The 22,052-nt window shown below is 33.7% G+C and overlaps 1 protein-coding gene across 2 annotated transcripts in view; it reads right to left on the bottom strand.

Moving 5' to 3' along the window:
- Positions 1 to 22,052, bottom strand: part of Csgalnact (Chondroitin sulfate N-acetylgalactosaminyltransferase) — a 139,993-nt gene that overhangs the window by 11,828 nt on the left and 106,113 nt on the right. For both annotated transcript variants that reach the window (XM_066406832.1, XM_066406833.1), the window contains exons 6-8: positions 2,436 to 2,927; positions 2,127 to 2,379; positions 1,909 to 2,067 (exon numbers count right to left, since the gene is read on the bottom strand). In XM_066406832.1, the coding sequence (XP_066262929.1) occupies positions 1,909 to 2,067; positions 2,127 to 2,379; positions 2,436 to 2,927 (904 nt within the window). The remainder of the gene's footprint in view (positions 1 to 1,908; positions 2,068 to 2,126; positions 2,380 to 2,435; positions 2,928 to 22,052) is intronic.

Genomic DNA, 22,052 nt, shown 5'->3' with positions numbered 1-22,052 from the left:
AATTAGAGAGGCACGTTAATTTTGAACTTGAAGAGGACATTTTGATTTCTGTCGATATTCCTATAAAATAAGCACCATAAAATTAAGCGCGCAACTACAAAGTGTCACTCAATCACGAGTCGGCAGGATTTTAAGGAAAGACCATCTACATCCTTACCACATTTAATTGGTGCAACAATCGTGTCCTGGGATGAAACCCATCGTTTACGATTTTGTCGATGGATCCAAAATAATAAACCAACTTTGTACAGAACCCTGTTCACAGACAAAACCAAATTTACAAGGGATGGTGTGAAGAATTTATTATACGTAATTCACACGTATGGTTTGAAGAAAATCCTTGTGCAATTCGAGAATATCGTTCGCAGAACTGATTTTCCGTACATGTCTGGATTGGGCTCATAAATAATCAATTAACAGGACCCCACTTGTTTGATGGTCCTTTAAAAGGACCTAATTACTTAGATTTTTTAGAAAATGTATTACCTAATCTTCGGGCCAACGTGGGAATTCGAGGGATGTATTTTCAACAGGATGGTGCATCACCACACTATTCAGTGGCTGTACGACGCCATTTAAATGCCACTTACGAAGACAGATGGTTAACACAGGGAGGTCCTATTCCACGGCCACCGAGGTCACCGGCTTCCAATCCCGTTGATTGTTTTGTTTGGGGTCATTTAAAAGAACTAGTTATGCAGAAAATGTACACACGACGAAAATTGCTTGATAGAATTATCAACTGTTCTAATGAAATTAGAAATAACTTCATGGCAGTTAGAAAGTCAATCATGCAATTGACCGTCCGACAAGATAAATGCATAGAATCTAGAGATTTCTATTTTCAAAATATCTTCAAGTAATAATTGCTAATAGTAAATAGCGAATTTTTAATTTCTTATGTAATTTTTTTGAGTCACTTTCCAAAAATAATATAAATTAGTTCTCTTTTTTTTCTTTCATAATTTTAATTTTATTGCGTTTGCTGTCTTTTTGTTTTTATTGTTATATATGTCCCAAATAATTTTTTCTATTATGATTCCATTAAATTTGAAGAGACTTACATTTTGTAATTAATTGTAATATTTGATTTTTAAATGCAGTGTATTCCAGATAATGATGGTAGGTACATTCAAATATCCAAAACTGTAGCATTTTCGTAAACTTTGTTTTTTTTTTCAAAACAATGAAGAGTGACACAAATTTGTTTACTGGGTATAACTATTAGTTCAGCTAACCTTTAGCAAATGTGCATAGCGTTTTTTTGAAAATTCGTATACAGGGTGAATTTTTTTGGTTTAGAAAAAAAAACTACTAAATTTTTTTAAGACGGTTCTGTATTTTTTGAATTCTGAATTTTTACTCATACATAACAATATATTCTTTCCCCGAAAATAAAAAAAATGCAACTGATATTACAAAGTTGTACCCAAACCATTTTTCGATAAAATGCATAAAACGTCTTGTATAATAGCAATAAAAAATGCGACCAACCGTTTAATGCTCATTCAATATTCTATCTAATAATCTTGTTTGATCATGATAGAAGTATGTACAGTTCTTCGTGACTCATCCTGTATTATTTCAGATTTCGAATGCACTAACATTAAAAATTATTGGTGGCAATTATTGGCAAATTATGGATTTAATGCTCTATCAAGAGAGCAAGAATAATCTGGAGGTAGATAAAAGTGTACATATGTAAACTTCCTTGCAATAGATTGTGGGTCATTGAGCAGTGCTTACAAAGCCACAGAGCCCCACTGCTTCAGAGAATAAGAACAAAATATAAAGGAATCAAGTCGAGTGGGAAATAAAATCGAAGAAAATAAATTGGCATTAAACAAAAATAGCAAAGTTGCGTAGAAGTATTCCAGCTAAACCGGCATTGTTAGATTTGTCTCTCACCTAGCACTGAACACAATATCGACATCACACATAAATAACAGGACATCCTTTTGAGGAAGCTTCGACTTCCTTTCTGAAGATTTTTGCATTCTCTGAGTAGTCTGCGAGGTTTGCCCTGTATCTAAGGCCCTTTCAGCCCCCACTCTAAGGCCTTTGCCCCTGTGGCACATTACCAGATTATGCCGAAAAGAAATGTACTTGACTGTATGCAATCTTACCTCGAAAACGTTTCATTTAGGGCCAACAGTCTCAAATTATTGGCACTTCCTCCTGAGTTCTTAGTCATCAAAACCCTGGACATTATACTCCTAGCCTCGGCCAGACCTTCCTCTCCAAAATAGACTACTGTTAAGTGCAGTCTCTTGTCGTTTTTCAAGCCGATTTTTACGAATTTATCCATGAAGTTTTGGAAGGTTGCAGTGCGACCACTCAAAGGAAGTATTATATGTATTAATTCCTTGTCTTTTGGTCCTGAAACCAACAAAATATCGATTGTTCATCCAAAAATTGTTGTAAGTAAATCTTACCAGGAAGAATTTCGCTAGTAATAGTTTGTAGTGGAGCGAAGGGCCTCATGACAACCATCTTGGTAAAACCACCAACAGGCCCATGCTCGGCACTACCAGTCTTATTCACAACTTTGCTCCTGAAGTACATTTCAAACTGAGTACCCGTGGTGGGTTCTATTCTGTAAAGTCCTTCCACGAAGTCATCCAACATGTACTTCTTAAGTTTATCAGTAATGTTTCTGTTCAAAGTGTCTAGCCCTTTGGTCAACGCTTCCAGCAGGTCTTTGCGCTTATAGCCAATGGGTTTCTCGACCACCCTCTTGCCCAGACCCAGATCAGTGGGATAAACTCTGCTGTAGGTAAAATGATTGAAGGGTATTAATTCGTATTCGTTGTTTAGAGGAGTGCCGTGGAGGATTTCAGCTTGCATCACCTGCTTTCTGAGATAAGTTGAAAACTCCGTATTGGTAAGAACAGGACTTTGGGATGATTGGCTGTTCACGGTACGTCCTGAAATAAGAAAAAAATCTGTATTTGAGTGCATTGTGCAGCAAGAAATAAAGGCGACATCGACATATTGTACACCCAAACGGAACAAGATTTCCCCATCATTCAAAATCACCTTAGAATGGGAGCCCCGTCGAGTTGTATTATATCGATCAATCATATTCCCGAGTACACATTGACATGCTTTGAGGTTTTCTTTTATAAGTATCACAATAGCCCATTATCGGACTGAAGGAGGCGTAAGTGTTTAGGGACTTCCAAAAGATAATATGATGTGATGAGGATTTATGGGTGGTCTCCGATATAGAGCAATAATCTAATATAAAGCAATAATTTGCTGCCATATTGGGGAGCGCAAAGAATGTAATTATTCTACACGTATCTGGCATACGTTGAGGCCCTATGAAAGGCCCTGATTCTTTGTTAACTGGATCGCCTCGCGCCTGGGTAATATATCGCGCAATATGAAATCTCCAAGAATAACAGCCAATAAACAGACAATATTATCGAAACGTTTTGATTAATAGCCCTTGTATTACCCTTTTTTCCAAGACATTAATCATCATTGGCAAGCATAAGCATACCTTATAAAGCCGTACAAAAAACCCAATTTATTCCTTAAAAATTTTTGAAATTCGTTCGTTGTACCTATAAAGCCATAATTGAATAAACTTCCGTATCCTCCCGGTTCAACTAATTTAGCAGGAACGTTTTAATCTCCGAAATACCAAGCTCACTTTTAATCATGTTTTCAATCAAGAGGGTTTTTGCCTAAAAATTAAATTACGTTTAAACCAGCGGGATTAAAGAGTTGTACTACTCCTCTCTTTGTTATCTACAGTAGATGGAAAAGCTGGTTTTACAGAAGGTTTGCCAGAGGCAACTATTTTTTGCTATTTTTTGTTAATTCGTGTTGTAACGAAGATAATGGTTTCTATCACTCATCTCTCTAATTTAAAATACGTTGAGAGTTTTGCAATTGCGCACAAAAAAGTGAAATCAAAATTAAATTTTATATATTAAATAATTTTAGTACCTGTTTTGGTTTTTCGCTACATCGTCGCGATTCCAGCTCGATATTTGGCGCAAAATTGCACCACTTAATTTCACTTGACTCTAGCAATTTGTTTTTAGCAAGCATATTTTCACACAAAATTTGAAACTCCATAACTTTAATACGGTTCAGCAGATTTTCTTAAGTAAATTTAAATTACTTGGTTATATGACATTAAAATTTGCGGAAATATTTTAAGTCCATTAACACAGTGTCGATAAAAAAATAATCTAACTTTGCCTAAATTCGTCCATCACAGAATTACAAAAATAAATCTAAGCTCTTTTTCTGAATAGGAGTAAGAAAAAGTATGTTCCACATGTGAACGTGTCCGCGTTTTTTGATACTTTGGCTCATGGATTGGCATTTCGAATTTTAGAAAAACTCCACATACAAAACAAGTACAGAATAGGTTAAATATACAGTAGAAATCACAAAGGTAAGACTGCAGACTCGTTTTTAACTCATTGAGTCAACACGCCATTTGTGTTATTAGTAACGTCCGGCTTTTCGGATTTGTCTGCAGGAATGGTAAGTTGTTCTGGGAAGGTTTTTTGGATTTTCCCGAATCCTACTATTGCTTAAGAACCATCGTTTTATTTGAAAGTCGGATTTTTTAAGGCCTTTATGCTCATGTTTCTGCGTTAAAGAAATGTAATGTCTAACATTGGATTTAATTTTTCAAGAATCCGAAGCAGTACATTTTTTATTCGTCAGAAAAGGTACACAAGCAAAATTAATAAGAATACTGGAACAGGCTTCATTAAAAAAAATCAATACAAATTCATGCATGAAACTTGGTGCACCACGCAACGTAAAAGTCAATAACCTGTGATAAATAAACAATAATGTAAACAAATAAAATATTTACTTTTAAACATTCTATTGTTGATGCTGTTTCACGATGGAGTATTTGACCGTAGGACATAAATGGTTTTGGTGCATGGAGAAGCTGGTAGACATTTAGATAATGTTGTCAATCTCTACGCTCAGCGTTTTCCTGAAAGACCACAATCCCGGACTTCTTTCTATCGTGTGATTAAAAAATTTATTAATGAAGCGACGGTAAATCAGAAGAAAAGAAGTGGTCCAGCTGCCGTGTGTGGAGAAAATAATCAATTTGCAGTCCTAGGTGTTATGGCTTTTAATCCCGAAGAGAGCACAAGAGAAATATCAGGATTATCAGGAATTTCCCATATAAGCGCATGGAGAATGCTGAGGATGCATAAGTTTTACCATTATCATATCTCTTTATACCAAGAGCTCCATGAGGGACATTTTCAAAATCGTTTAACCTTTTGTGAGCGGACATTTGGACAGACAGAACGAAATCCCAATTTTTTCCGTTGTGTATTACTCTCTGATGAGTCATTTATAAATCATGGTACAGTTAATGGGCATAACATGCATCACTGGAATGATAAAAATCCGCATTGGCTTCGACAAGTTGCGCACCAGCGTTCTTGGATTGTCAATGTATGGAGTGAAAACATTAGCAGTAAACTTATTGGTCCTCACAAAATTGAAGGCAATTTGAACGGTGAAATGTACCGGAATATTTTGGAAAATGATCTTCCCATATCACTCCAGGACTTAAACTTAAAAGTACATCAAAACGTGTGGTTTCAACATAACGGTTGTCCAGCTCACTATTCTGCAGTGGCATGGGAAACTCTTAAATGGGGAACCCTGAAGATGGTTTTGTCGCAATATTTTCGAAACAGTTTACTTTAAAATTACGAAATTCGTTATACTTTAATAAGTTGGAAAAGACAAACTTTCCGGTGTTAATATTTGCAGATTTTAGTCAGGAGCGTCACATACAGGGTGACTCCCGTATAAAAGTCACCTTAACTTTTTTATCCGTGACATGTTTTAATTTTTGAAATAAAACGAGCGAATAGTAAATATTTGTAAAAAAGGTCCTCTTATTTCATCGAGTTAGGATAGACGATTTTCCAGAAAAATGAATTTTTGTAAACCGATGCACGATTATATGGAGAGTGAAATCTGTGAAGAAAAGAATTAGAGGATGTATTTAAATGAAAGGAGGCCATTTTCAACATTTGTTGTGAAATAAGTCCTTAGTAATATTAATCTTATTATTGCTGGCTAATAAAAAAAAATCCTATTGCAAGGATGCCAACTATGTTGATCCAGATGCATTTCCATGCCCATATAATACTATATCGGTTTATAAAAACTAATTTTTTCGGAAAACGCTCTAGCCTAATAAGACAAAATAAGGGGACCCTTTTTACTGAAAAGGATTTAAGATTCAGTAATTTGATTCCAAAAATTAAGAAACATCACAAACAAAAAAGTTAGGGCAACATTTACATAGGAGACCCCCTGCAATTATTAAGACAAAAAAAGTTTTCTCATTTCAACTTATTAAAGTATACCGAATTTCATAATTTTCCTGAAGTCTGAATGGAAGGACTAAATGTAAATTAAGGTTGAGGAACGAAGTTTGCCTGGTGCGACTCGAACACACCTTGTTTCATCCTTTCTGCGGTCGAAATATGAGGTTTCGACAAAGTGGCAGCCAAGACGATCTTGGACTGAATATCACGTTCGGACCACCCTGAGTTTGTAGTCTCAGAGACACTATTACGTGCAGAATTGATTAACAACCCTCACTATTTTAATTAAGGATTATTGATATCGTGATACAATAATTTCGAGAAACTACTTAAACGTGAGCGCGTATATATTTGAGACTAAACGCGTATCCAATCGTGTGTGAGCCTAAGATCTTACTGACTTTCTAGAAGAAATCGAATTGAGTATTTAAACTTAAACTAAGCACAAACAAAACATAATTAGAAATTTTCCCAGGCTAGCCAAACTTAAATAAAAGGTGTCAGAATTTGGTCTAGACTAGACCTAAACATAAACAGTCATGAATTTAAGAAACGGCTGACGCTAACTGCATGCACTTGAAGGGTGGTTGATTAAGGATCTAAACTAAAGCTAAACATATATAAATTAATTATACTCAAAAACCAAACGGGCATCGACGGATTTGTTGATTACTCAAGTTTTAACAATTTTAGCGCAAACCGTTTCGAAAATATTGCGAAAAAACCATCTTCAGAGTTTCCCCTTTATGGAGTTTTAGCTCTTTTAATACGCAATTTTTGGCGTATGTTGATAAACATTTTTTTTATTCGTTTAATCTCTAGAATCACCTCACAAAATATTTTGTCGTTTCCGGATACCTTTTATATTTAATAAAATAAATTTTAAACTTTAATCCTTAGATGTGTGTGTGCAAAAAATGTAGCGCGGAGTTGGTTCGTTTTTGTGAGCCACCTTTTTTAAATAAATATTAAGCCTTTAAAGGGATCGAATGAAAACAGTAGTAAGTGTGTGACCAAAATTACATCTTAATATCTCAAAAACTGCAGCTCCGGAGAAAAATTGATAGTTTAACACCCTATGCCTCATCGTTAAGCATATGTGACTTCAGGTATAGAAGAAAACTCATCTTATAATAACCTAAGAAATCGCCTCCCAAAATAGACGCACGCTATTTGCGAAAATCTTGTAAAAAACCTTTCACATAATATAAAATAATATTAATAAAATAATAATGTAAATAATATCATAATATTAGATAAATTTGCTCACTGCAATAATATTATGTTATCCAACGAGTAGCAAAAATAGCATTTTCAATCACTGAGCCAAAGTTTACCAAAGAAACGAATCAAGTTTCGTAATGTTCTCAAGTTACTTACGTGTAGAGGACCGAAAGAAGAAGGTTACGTCCACGGTCGTAGTTTGAGGCCCAATACGAAGCAGAGAGCCTTTGTTTGCTGAAGAGCATAATTCTCCTTTCGGACCATAATATGTACAACATTTTTAAGTTATATAATTAAAGGCGGTAAAAAAACAGACGTTATTTTTTACTTTACGCCCCGTTGTCATCAACGACGGCGTAATTCTAACTTTACGGTCCGTTGCCGTGACCGACAGGCCGTAAAAACATAAGAACGCCCACTGGTCGAAACCTCATTGTTTCCGCGATGGAAACCTAAACATATTTCATACATATTTGAAGGGCTTATTTTCGTAATATGACAGACTACAAGTCAAAAAGTAGCCCTTAGTAAATAATAGATAACTTCATTTTGTTAGAGAACTTCTTCATGCAAAACCGTTATATTAAAGCAGCAATAAAATAAATATAAACGAAATAAGTTTTGCAGGTATTTTATAAGTCTAGAGAGCGGAACAAAAATAAACGTCATACGTGAAAGGAGGAAAATAAAATTGTTATAAAACAGTTTTATAACGTTAGTTAATATTTTGTAAGAGCTGTAGAAACGTTTCAACAATTGTTTTTAACGTTCCCATAGGTTTTACAGAATATTAGACCGTAATTAAATTATTTTAGAAACTGAGCCCTTTCTCAGTCTACACAGTGTGTTCAATCCACGGATAAGAAAGGAAGATAACGCTTGAATGTCGAATAATGTGCGTTTTCCAACCCATTATTTTGATATTATTATACTTGCCTTCACAAACCCTGCTATATCAGCATAGGCAAAATGACCTATGCATTTTACTGCAAGATAAGAATATCTAGCATGGGCATCTCGTAATAGATACAGATTATGTAAAATGAGAAAAAAATTGCGCATTCAAAAGATAGTTCCACGGGGCACACGGATCTACCAAATTATTTTTGGTTTTTTAGGTATTGCGAAAAAAAATTTGAATTTTGTTTTTTTCCTCAATTATGTTAGGATATGCAGGCTATCCTGGATAAGAACACACTCTACAGCGATCTTGTAAACCATAAAAAATAAGGAGGTGGTTAAATTAGAGAAAAGTTGCGCCTTTCTATATTCTGCAAAATCATGTCTTCATATTTGAAAAATTCCGATTCAATCCAAAATTATTTGAAAAAAAAACGATTTTCCGCTATTCCTTTTTTACTATTTTATGATTTTATTTCAAAATATATTTTAAAACAAATTTGACATTTTCATTGCCACTTTTTCTCCTCTACAAGATGGTGTTCTTAGATTTTCGATCGGAGGGTTCGTTTCTTTGAAACCATCATTAACTTTGTTTCTCTAAATACTGAACAAATTTTATTTTACCGCTCAGTAAATTCTACTTTTTTTCTAAATCCAACGATATATCACACTTATGATTTATTAAATGGTTTATTCCACAAATCTCATTTTCCTTTTTCTAACATAACGTAATTTTTATTCGACATCACGAGTGGCTTTTAATATAATTTGTTTAGATCTGTCACTTAGTAAACGGGAAAATAAATACAAAAAATCGTTTTAAATTATTTTTTATGTTCAAATATCCCACCATTATTTTCGAAACATAAATGACACCGGTTAACAATTTCTTCCCAAACACTATTTAAAATTTCTGGAGTTATCTTTCTCATTCCAAATTGAACTGCAACTTTCAATTCGCCAGTTTGAAAACCCTTTCAGTAAATTTCATTTTTTAGGAATCCTCGGAAAAAAAAATCCACTGGTATAACATCGCGGTGGTCAGTTTGTGGAACCCTTAGTAGAAATTAAATTATTTTGAAAAGGCCTCTTAAATATTCAATATTACGTCTAGAATTATGAGGAGAAGCTCCATTTCGTTGAAACCACATATTACTGATTAATTAGAGTGAGATTTTTGGACTAAACTATTTAATAAATCATAAATATGATATATCTTTTCATTTAGAAAAGTATAGAATTTACTAAGCGTAAAATAAAATTTGTTAACTATAAAAAAAAACAAAGTTGATGATGGTTTCGAAGAAACGAAACGTCGGATCGTAAATCTACAAACTCCATCTTGTAGAGGAGAAAAAGTGGCAATGAAAATGTCCAATTTATTTTAAAATATCTTTCGAAACAAAATCAGAGAACAGTAAAAAGGTATCGCGAAAAATCAGTTTTTCTCCAGTAACTTCAGGTCCACTCGGAATTTTTCAAATTTGAAGACATGATTTTGCAGAACACAGAAAGGCATAACTTTTCGCTAATTAAACCATCTTCCTATTTATTATTGTTTATAAGGTCCCTGTAGAGCGCATTCTTATCCGGGACAGTTTGTATATAAAGTTCCTAAGAGTACAGATATTTTACAAAATAAATTTTGCAACTATTTTCTCCACTTTCACAAAATATTAAATTTCTGCTTGGGCAGTTTGAAGTATTAGTTTCTGTTGCAGCGTTATCTAGATGATAAATTAGCAACAACTCCATAATTTTGTCTTATATCTCGCAACTAGATGACCAAAAATTAATAACTAAAAAACTTCGGATATTTTACATATCTCTTTGAATTGCATTATGAAATTGCATATACATAAATCTATAAGGGAGTTAAGTCACGTCATGCAGCAAAACCGATTGAAAGGAAAATCTTTAGACAATAGCTTTCCGAAGTTGCAGAACTTTGAAGCGAAAGGCACCACATCTCCGAAACAAACAGTAGGAAATACATAGTTTAGAGGCACTAAGAAATAGTTTACGCAACTTCTAAGGCAATAAACTTCCCCACTAAAATGGTAAGTTCCCAGCCGAATAGCTTACATATCTCTCTGAAGTTTTGCGTTTAAGTTGTAAATGGATTTTCTTGGTCTGTGGGCGTTTTATGAGTGCTGAAAATGAAGTTTATTACTCCGAGATTTCTCACGCTTTTTTCTTAAACTTTCTCGCGGATTTCAACTGAGTGGTAAGTATTATAATCCTTTTTGGACTTCGGCAATGCTCAACGGAAACTGTATACGAGTATAAAGGAGTAGAATTTAAGTTGGATGCACTTCGAACTTTGCCAGCAAAGTTTCCAAGTTTGATAGATTTCTTAGTGTCGACCAAATATGCGCCTTCACTCCAATATAACAAGTTTTTCTTTCAAAATGCAGATAAATTAGAGGTTTGACAGGTGTAGGTACTGCAAGAGGGAAAAGGATGATGTGGAACACACATTCTTTGAGTGCACATGGTGGCAAAATGATAGGGGAAAGATAAACAAAGAGATAGGACAAGGGCTAACACTGGGGAATATAATAAAGAAAATGACGGAAAATGAAAAAAACTTCCAAAGTATAACTAAATATATTGAGAAGATACTAAGAAGGAAAGAACAGGATGAGAGAAGGGAAAAGAAGGATAATAGAGAGAGCAGGAAGTGAGCAGAGAGGGTGAGTGAGTGTATAGAGGCGAGGAGTGAGACAGGAGGAGCACAATTTCCGCCCCCCCCCTGAAGTAATACCAAGTGGTGGTTCCGGGAGGGATCCAGGGTGAAGTGAGGAGGGTTTTTTAGTGGGTAGGCGCCCCTTTTAGGGACGAATCCCACATAACCCGGTCGACAGACCATCAGACCGGGTACCTTTAGAAGGTTTTTCCCCCCTCAAAAAAAAAAAAAAAAAAAAAAAAAAAAAAAAAAAGATAAATTAGAGGTTATAATCACCCGGGCTTAAAGTATGCCGTATTTTTTGGACTATAAGACGCACCTTTTTACATAGAAAAATTGACTCAAACCTTGGGTGCGTTTTATGGTCCGAAGATAACATTTAAATATTTTTTTCAATAAACTGTCTCAAAATTTGAAGTGCGTCTTATAGTCCGAAAAGTACGATAAATTGCAAGGCAAGTTTTTTAATTAGTAAATTAGGAATTTTGTAAATTACGGTTCAGAACTGGAATATTTATGGAATTTTTTCAGTTAATAAGAGTAGCATTAGAAATGCGAAATTCTACACAATACAAAACTATTATATCTCTAATGTACGTTTCCTTCTTTTCAGCCAAGAAAAAATAAGAATATTTAAATCTGAAGAGTTTTAACTACCATCTGCAATTTAAGATCGTTTTCCGACGCGTAACTTTTATCTGCCCTTTTTTTAGGATGATAATTAAAGCCAAACTTTACCGGGAAAACTCGATTATAAAAGCATCAGCAAAATTAACTTTGGGCCCGATTCCCTTAAATACACGGCTTTAATTTACATTTCTGCTCAGTTTTTCAGCCAACGCACTGAAATTATATGCAACGAAAATATCTAGAGCTAGTGCATGGGTCACACTACTGCGGTCCAATTATCTAATTTCAAACCATAATTAATTATAACTAGCAGAGAAATCAAATGTCATTCGCACGCTGGAAATTACGGGAATCAACAGCTTTCCGGTCCACCCGGAAAATATCCTGTTTCGATAGGAAATTGGGGCCATATATGGGGACGGATATTTAAATTGTATATGTGCGCCTATATAATCTGCACTCCCATGCCTCCATACAGAGTAGTCGATTATCGGCTTGAATCAATACGAGCATAATAGAATCGCAATATAGGAGCTGCAACGTGGAATTTATGTGTAATATGACACCCAAATCCAGGTAATTATTTTAGGATTTTTCTGGAAATGGGGGACGGCTTTTCACGCTTACGTTTTCAATTATGTTTTAGCCGAGATTTAAGTTCAATCACAACCTAAACATCTGGCAGAATGATTTTATCGTCCGCTTTTAGTATTCAATGCAGTAGAAAAACTCCTGATCAAATTGCCAGACGTTTGTAGAGTAGAGGCAAGTTACACAAGTTGTTTTGATAGGGAATTGGAAACACATGTTGTCAGAATTGCGATAGAACTAGATGCGATCTCCACAATGTTATCATGTCTTTCGTAAATGTTTCCGATCATAACAGGTTTTATTTTGCCGGATATGTGCGCAAATTGAGCTGTTATTACCTGAAACATCCTCATAGAGAGTGATAAACGGCAGCAGGGCGATTACAGAGGTATCTGAAGATGGCGTCTGGAATTATTTCTAAGAAAATTAACTCCTTTGAACCACATTTTGAGCCACAAAGGAAAATAATTTGATTAAATAAAGTACATTCGAAAATTAATTTCAGAATTGACTACCGTGGTGTTTGACCTGAACCAATCTAACTGATATCTAATCTGTACTGACATGAACTGAGGAATGGTAAGATTCTTCCAAGAGAATCTATGAGGTATTCAAGTTGTTTTTAAAATGCTATGAGTCAATATTCCGGTTGGTAATGTCAGTGGTTATTTGCAATCATCAACGTAAACTGATTTTATGACAAACTGATGTAGGCGTTTGGGGCGCTGGGATTGGCCTGCCATATCTCCCGATCTTACCCTACTGGATTTTCCCTTGCAGTATAACATAAGAGCACAAGATTACATCACACCAGTAAATCGTAAAGAGAAATTGCGCCAACGTGTAATCAGCTGCATTCGTGAGGTTAGTGCGAGTGATCATTAATCAGCCTATAACTGTGCGCATTTTGAAGTACTGGGAATCTAATGCGGGCCACAATTGAACATCTATTATAAATATTAAATAATTGAATTGTTTCATTGTTTATGTTTTACAATTTAAGTTTCAATTACAATTCAAGTTATTTAACACGCTGTGGACTTGTCCCACAATTAATAACATTATTTTCTATCCATATAAACACATAAATTAATATTCACAAGCCTGCTACTGTCAAATTGTTTGAACGATGGCATAGCGTTCAAGTATCATCGCCTTCCAGAGTTACCTTTGGTAAATATGCTAAAATGATCCAATATTTGGAGACAATGCACGAAACGGCAATATTGGTAAAATGTGACTATTTAAATATAGGAAGATGAAATATGGTTTTAAATGAAATATAATTGTTTTTCGGCGCAGCTGCTAAAATACAGTGTGTTGTATATAAAAAAAACACTTTAGACAATTGTGTGTCTGTAATTTTGAGTCACCCTCTACAACGTAAACCCACTTTTTCTACATAGAGCAAATTGGTGGACCTTTCCAAAAGTTCTATTTTTTTGTGAATTCAAATACTGCTGTAAAAGATAATTTATTAGGGTTTTACTTGAACAAAAAATTAAAATGTTAATTGATACTTAGAAAATCGTTAAGATAGGAGCCCGGAAAAACAAAATAATTTACAAAAATTTACCATGCGATATACTATCGCATTTGCTTGAAAACATTTTCGGTCGATAGAACAAACCGGATTACCTATATTTGCCAATTTTCAGAATTATTTTGGGTGCCGTTTTCTATAAACGTCTAGCATATTATCGACCGTAAATTATCATCGTTTTAGCGTAGAAAGTTAACGTTGATAATAGAAAGTTAGGAGACCGGCCAATCTAGGTGTACTTAGCTGCTCGCTACTGTCGGTGGAAAATAAATGTTCATTCTCACTATTCCATTTTTATTCCATATCCATTTCATAGTGTTTCGTTAACTGTTATTTATACAAACAGACTTGTAGATACATACAATACTCAACAAAAGTTTGGAAACATTAATAGGAAGTGGTTAAAGTATTGGATACGTACTTTGCTGTCTTCATTCGATTGCAGTTGAGAATTTATTATGCATCTTCAGGTCTTGTACTATATTTCCCTATATGCTAGTTTGCCGTTAGTTTTTTTATAATGTTGAAAAGAATATGAGATAATTTTTTTCTAAAGGGCAAAAACACATAAGTTTGAAAACATGTAAAAAACAGAGTTGCTATGTTGTTGGACGATGAAGACTTTATTAGCAAAGTGTCTATTGTTGAGGTATCTTTAATATTTTGCAATCACGCCAAACACAAAATTATTATCCTTTGATTTTTAAAAGTAAAATACATTAACCAACTTTAAATGAGGGACAGCCATGATTTTTATACAATTGAATTTATCAAAATGTTTTTCTCTGTCGGCCGATTTAAAAAAAAAAATGAAATGTAGATAAACGTGTCGGTTTTAATTAATTTTATTCTATTTTTGGAACCAAGAATTTACACGGAGAGATATACAGGAAAATAAAAAAGTATGTTTTTTATCCCATGTTTGTAACGCCCTGTAAAGCAATTTCTCAATCTAAATTGTATGGTATTATGCTTTTCTGCAAAAAATATAATAAAAAAATAAAGAAAATATAATACATATCTCTTAAACCGACACAAATATTGAGTTGAATAGAAAACCAAAATGTTAAGAATGGATCAAATTTTGCAAAAAGACATAATACTGTAGAATTTAGATAGTAAAATTGCTCTACAAACCGTTACAAACTTGAAATAAAAAACATACTTTTTTATTTGCTTGTATATCTCGTCGTATAAATTCTTAGTTCGAAAATAAAATAAAATAAATTAAAATCAACACATTTATCTACATTAAAAAAAAAAACTTTAAAATCGGACGACAGAGGAAAAGTTTTGATAAATTGACCTTTATAAAAATTATGGCGGTCCCAGACTTAAAGTTGGTGAGTGTAGTTGATGTTTATGAAGGAGGCGAAAAAATTAAAAATATTGCTAATTGTTTCAACATGTAGTGGAAACCAGTGTCAAAAATAATAAAATAATATAAAGAAAGAGGTACGGTAAAACCTGCGTTAAAATCTGGTAGACCGCATAAAACTTCGGGGCGTACTAATCATCTAATAAAATGCATTTCAACAAAAAATCCAAGGAAAACAGCAGAATAAATTCATGACGAACTTGCCAATGCGGAATTCATAAATGACATTTCCACTGAAACTGTTAGACTTAGATTAGTAGAGGCCGGTTTGCTCGGACAGCGTCCTGTGGAGAAACCTTTAATTTCTCTAAACAACCGCAAGAAGCGAATCACATTTGCACGCCAACATTTATCGTAGACAAGTCAAAAATGGAACACCATATAGTTTAGTGACGAGCAAGTTTCTACTTTTTTGCACTGATGGTATTAAATTTCTAAGGTGTCCGGGAAAAAACAGGTTTGATTTTAAGTATCTACTACGTACAGTTAAGCATAATAGCGGTGAGATTATGGGGTGGGGATATTTTTCAAGATCAGGTCCAGATCCAATTGTTCGAATTACTACTGTAATGTATCAATATGTGTATATGAACATACTATTGAACCACATATTACCCTTTGCGGAGGAAAATATGCCATTGTTGGGGACATTTCAACAGGACAATGATCCTTTATATACGGCTCGCACTGTTAAAGAGTGATTTGAAGGTAAAACGTTAACGTGATGGAGTGGCCAGCACAATCACCTGATCTCAACCCTATTGAGAACTTAAAGGATGATATTCATTAGGTCAGGTCTCATCACATCACAAAGAAAGGCAATTTATTTTAAATCATTAAAATGGAGCGGAGGAAATTATCGGCGGAAAAACGTGCAAAATACATTGACTTCATGACAAATCAGTGTAGACTTGTATTAAAAAACAAAGGATTTTCTATAAAATGTTAAAACACATCACTTGTTCCAAACTTGTTTGCGTTTCCAAATTTATGTGGTTGTAAGTTATGACTTGTTTAACTAATACATCTATTATTTCTCTACTACGTATTTGATTTCGACGCAATTTTTCTTGAAAGGCGATACATTCAATTCAATGTTTATCGAAAATTTTAAATGCCAATCAAAAATGAATTAGACTCATAACTCGTATTTTTGCAAATTTCTCTTACATATTTCTAAACCCTTGTGAAGTACTATACGTGCGAACACAGCATTCAGTTACGTGCGTGTGCATGTTTATTCGTTCCATCTACATACCGCCAGTCATATCAACTACATACTATCAAATTGTATGTGATTTGTACGGAACAGATATGAGATATAAACGGAATATATAGTGAGAATCAACTCTAACACGTGAATGCGGCAAGAGCCGCTCTACGAGGCTTGCTCAATTATTAACACTTAGTGTTCGGTGCTTAGAACTTACATTCAACTTTAAAACAACGTCGGAATCTGCTATAGGTACGAATCGCCGACATCTAATCAATACCAGAATAAATTTTCAATTTTTAGTTGATCTTTACCAAAGAATAAATCAAATGTATTATTATTTATTTCACAAATAAATTTAAATAAATTATTCTTAAGTCAAATGTGCTCAATGTCATTCTCATGTACTGAAAAAACCTCGCTTATATCATATTATTTGTAAGTCCGAATGAGGCGATGATATTGTTCGTTCCATAAACTCTTCTCATTCTCACTCTCAACTGACTCTTCTCGAAATTAAATAAAGTTCCTGCTTTCGTTGTTACAAGAGTTAGGAGCAGTCGAATTGGCAAGGACGTGTTCCAGCGTTTAGCCAAGTGAGTTTTCTATAACAATATTTGTTCCATGGTTATACACCAAATCTTTGTTTGGAATATAACCAAATACTTTGCCCCTCGAGCGCAAGATAAATACTGCAGCACTAATGTCAATTCATGATGTAGCAAAGAGCTTAATGAAGACATCTTACACCGGGGAGGGATTAAAACAAAATTAGAAGAATTAGCACTAACTAGGTTAAAGGATTGTAGCACCAATTTATATACAAACTCGGATTATTGCCAAAAATTGCATAACAAATTTAATCACTAAACCAAGTTTAAAGGAAGGAGATGAAATTAGTTTCAAGTTCGTTGGTGGAAATGGCTATAAATACTATTCCGCCGCGTGGAATCAGTTCATAACCGCTACTAACGACGGTTTTCCAATGAAACTTTTGTTATAATGTGGTTGACGTTAGTCAGAGTTGATGTCAGGCCAGGATTAACCAGGAATTATCTGGTTGCGAACGGTAAATTTGTCAATCCAATTAAGATTGCGGTTTGTTTTTTCAGTTTTACAATGACCACCTACTTAAGGTAGATTTCTACATAAACAGTAATATAACACTGATATGAATTAAGGAACCTGCCAAAATTGAAATTAAAGGTCTACTATAACAAACAAATAAATCGAAATAAGTTCTAGTATAAATACCTGGATAGATACTGGCATGAAATCTAATAATTCGAAAATAAACAAATGTTCCATTAATCGTTTAATTATTAGAAAATTGGAATTTTCCCATTTTTGATGAGCCACAGGCGACGGAACAAAGACCAAGCACATACAACAAAGCATCATCTAAAACACAGGATATAGAAATTTCAATTGACATGATGACGTAGTAAAGGGCTCAGTAACGACGTCGTAAACGGGAAAAAGGTTAAACCTATATTCGCCGAAACCCTTTTGCTTATTATAACGGATGAGTAACTTGGAATCGACTTTGGTTTTATGTTTTTTTAGTCGCTTGCGAGTCACTGAGTATTTGTGACTACTGGGGATTACATTCGAATAATGAAAGTACTAATTGAGCATTATATGTATGCATACACTCTGTCCGAAATGGCCACTATGGGGATCTTGAAAAGGGTAAAAAATACAGATTTGATTAAGCGGGAGAAAAGTTGCGTAATCAAAGGCCTAAGAAATGAAAATCTCCGAAACATTTTTTAGTTTTTGAGATATTTTGAAAAAAATTGATTTTTCGATTTTACATATTACTTCTTCTGACATTGATATTGGATCTAAACACAAAAAAATAATGGCATTTTCCTCAACAACTTTTAATGCCCTTTAATGTGACATTATCAATTTTTAATCCAACGTTTCGTCTTTACGGAACCATCCTTAACTTCATTTTTTTAAGTAGAGTCCGGATGTTCTGATATCAGATTCTAAAAGTCCTTTCTATTCTGAATTCAATGATGTATAACGCTTTATGGTTTAATTAGGTTTTAGTCTTTTTTCAGTCTTAATTAAGAAAATTCCTATTACAGACCTATACATAGTTATATTAATTTTTAAGAATAAACAATTAGCTATATCAGTTAACAGTCATTAGGTCTTTGATATTAATTTAATAGCTAAATTGATAGATAATTTAATAAGATAAACAAAGAACAAATAAAATAAAATTAACAAAAGACCTAAAAATAAAAAAACAACAAACGAATACGAACAAAACAACTGAATTTAGAACATATATTTGAAAAAATGTCCATTATTTTCCAAGCATAAATAACACCTTTTAACTGTCTGATCTAACACCCTAGTCAATATTTGTGGAGTAATACTAGCAAATGCTCCCAAAACTAATCCCCTCAGTTCTTCTTCTGTAGCAAAATTTTGCTGATCAACATGATTCTTAACGAACCTCTATAGGAAGAAATCAAGCGGGATTATATCGGGTGAATGAGCTAGCCAGAGTGTTTCCTAATGCATGCTAAACACCTTTTCTAGAAATTTCATTGAAAGATATTCCTAAACGGCTCTGGAATTATGTGCAGGTGCACCATTAGATTCTTATTAAATACCTAAATGACCTAAACTGTTAATTGATATAGCTAATTGTTTATTCTTAAAAATTAAATAACTATGTACAGGTCCGTAATAGGAATTTTCTTGTTTAAGGCAGAAAAAAAGACTAAAACAAAATTAAACCATAAAATGTTATACATCGTTGAATTCGGAATAAAAGGGACTTTCATAATCTGATATCGGAACATCCAGATCGTATTAAAAAAATGAAGTGAAAATGGTTCCGCGAAGAAGAAACGTCAGGTCAAAAAACTGAAAAAGCTATGTTAAAGGATATTAAAAGTTGCTATGGAGAAATGCCATCGGTTTTTGTCCAGGTTCCATATAAACACCAGATAAAGATAATATGTAAAGTCGAAAAATCCAATTTCTTCAAAATATTCCAAAAACAAAAAAATGTCTCTTGGATTCTAAACACCATTTTCTTAGATCTTTGATTACGCAACTTTTCTTCCATTTTACAAAATCTGTATCTTTTACCGTTTCCAAAATCCTCACAGTGGTCCTCATTATCTGGGACACAGATATATTCACGATTTAGAATTTTTATTATTATCTAGATTATTTCACAAATCACGTGCAGGTCTTTCTTAGCTTTATGATCACCGTAAAATTGTTAACAAAGCCTGAAATTTAAATAAAAATCACGATCCTAATTTTGATTTCGGTCGACAAATTCTCTAGTGCTAACTAGAATGAATTCATCCGAAGTCTTCACTTGAATTAATTAATTGAGCTGCCAAAATGAGTTGTTCTCTTCCAGCTGGCTTTGAACCCTTAATACATAAAGATAATTCGATAAGTGTGTGCTTAATGTACTTAATAATGTACCTGCTATTAAAAGTTTCTAATGCAAGCTGCTTACCAAGTTATTGCTATTAAAGCTCATCTAAAAATTGGTGTGTCGTAATCTTACATGTTATGACTGTTCATTTCAGGCATTTTGCAAATGTTATTTGCATATGGAGACAACATAAAAAAATCGATGAAGAGAGAAGATGTAGACAAACTCGCTAAATATAAAAATTATTCATCAAAATTCGGTATTTTCATAGTAAAATTTCAACAGGAAAGTGATAACATAGATTCGTTAAATACATTTTTCCACTCAACAAAATGTAAAACATCTAAATTGTTAAAATAGAAAACGAAATTAATACGCAATGTCCAGAATTTTAACTGAAAATCACAGAGTACGTAGGAAAATATTGTTGCGATTTTGCGATTCGAACAATCCTAGAATGTTGAAATTCAACGTAAACACTGTTTATTAACTAGATAAATAAATACAACTACAATTCGCTAACTAACAGTCCCTAATGAATCATTATTTCATTACTAAATACTTTAATATCGCTCATTACAATCTTTTCGATCTTATGACTATACTAACCTTAGACTAACTCATTCTTAACAATATTCTCCTTATATAGCTAAAGATTCTGTGACTAGAAGATTCCACAGCTTTTATATGAACATGCAAAGATTAACGTACCAGAATATTCGACATATGTACATAAAAGGAAGCAATCAATCATTTGGCGAGGGCACCACGATAAACCTTTTTTTCGCCTCTGCCTTTTACCTACGGCTATTGCCATAAAGGTTGAGTGATTTTTTGTTAGTGAAGTGATACTCGGAACCATAAAAGTTACAAGATCGCTTAATGCGGAAAGAATACTTGGAGACACCAAATTAAGGTATTTTCCATTAAATATTTAATGGCTGAAAAAAAAATTAAAAAGTGGTATATTTTGTAATTAGTGCCACAAATAACACTTTTCACATGAGTAAAACAGTATGTTGACATGAACCGATGGCGGGTGACACTGTATCCTTCAAGTGTGACAAGTGATTTTCACACGTGTTTTACATTGCACATTTTCTACATCACCAGAATGTACAAAAAAGTTCTTCTTGATTCCATTAATTTTTTTCCAAATCATTGAAACCTGGTCCAGAATAACTGGAACACATTGAAAACAAATCGGTTTTTTTAGTGTTGACTGTATCCAAAAATTGCCTCAGATGCAAGTTTTGTTGTTGAAAATTCCTACATATCCCTGATTTCTACCACAAGTGGCAACGCTGCAATAACGAATAAATTTTATTCGTTTTTTTTTCTAATTTCGTGATTAACATTACAGCTTTATCGCACTGTTGAAACAATGAGTAAATGAAACTTCTTTCCCTGCCGGGTTTTAAATGTTGTTTTCTAGTTATACTGCCAGAGTAAAATTATACATTTTCACTTTAATAGCCGCAGACAGCGCCATAACTGAAATATTGCAATATTTCAATTTTATGATATTAATACTTTGTTAGATAATAATCTAGAAAGCTCGTATTAGCGGAATAAATAATTTATCACAGCTGACGTTTAATGCCTGCCGGCGGTTGTCAGGTGCACTAACCTTTCATTACATAAATTTTAAAGCTAAATTAATTGATATTCTAAATAATTATTATTAATATAAATTTGTAATTCAGTACGAAAAATAGTATGAAATACACGATTTTTATTTCGAATTGCCACCATTTATAATTTCTGACAACACCGTGTATAGGGCCATTCCATATACAGGGTTTTTTAACATGAGCAATAGGAATTTTATTGCAATATATCTCGCTGTTCTTTTTTCCGAACCAACAATAGCTAAAATTACCTAACAGGTATGGTCATTATATGTGCATGATGACCGTTTAGGCGGTGCTTTCCGACCGATATTACCGGTGATGTTGTGACACAATAAACGTTTCTACCGCTGAAAACTACTGCAATACATTGCATTCAAATCCCTATGACTCATGTTCAAAAACACCGATGGTTCACACAAAGGGACCGCATCAAGGGGAGGTTAAATCAGAATTTATTATATCGATATGTGAGTAAAACT

This window comes from Euwallacea similis, chromosome 3, assembly GCF_039881205.1.
Source record: "Euwallacea similis isolate ESF13 chromosome 3, ESF131.1, whole genome shotgun sequence".
NCBI lineage: Eukaryota > Metazoa > Arthropoda > Insecta > Coleoptera > Curculionidae > Euwallacea > Euwallacea similis.
The sequence above is the reverse complement of the archived record's forward strand: the minus strand, read 5'-3'. Positions and strand labels throughout refer to the sequence as shown.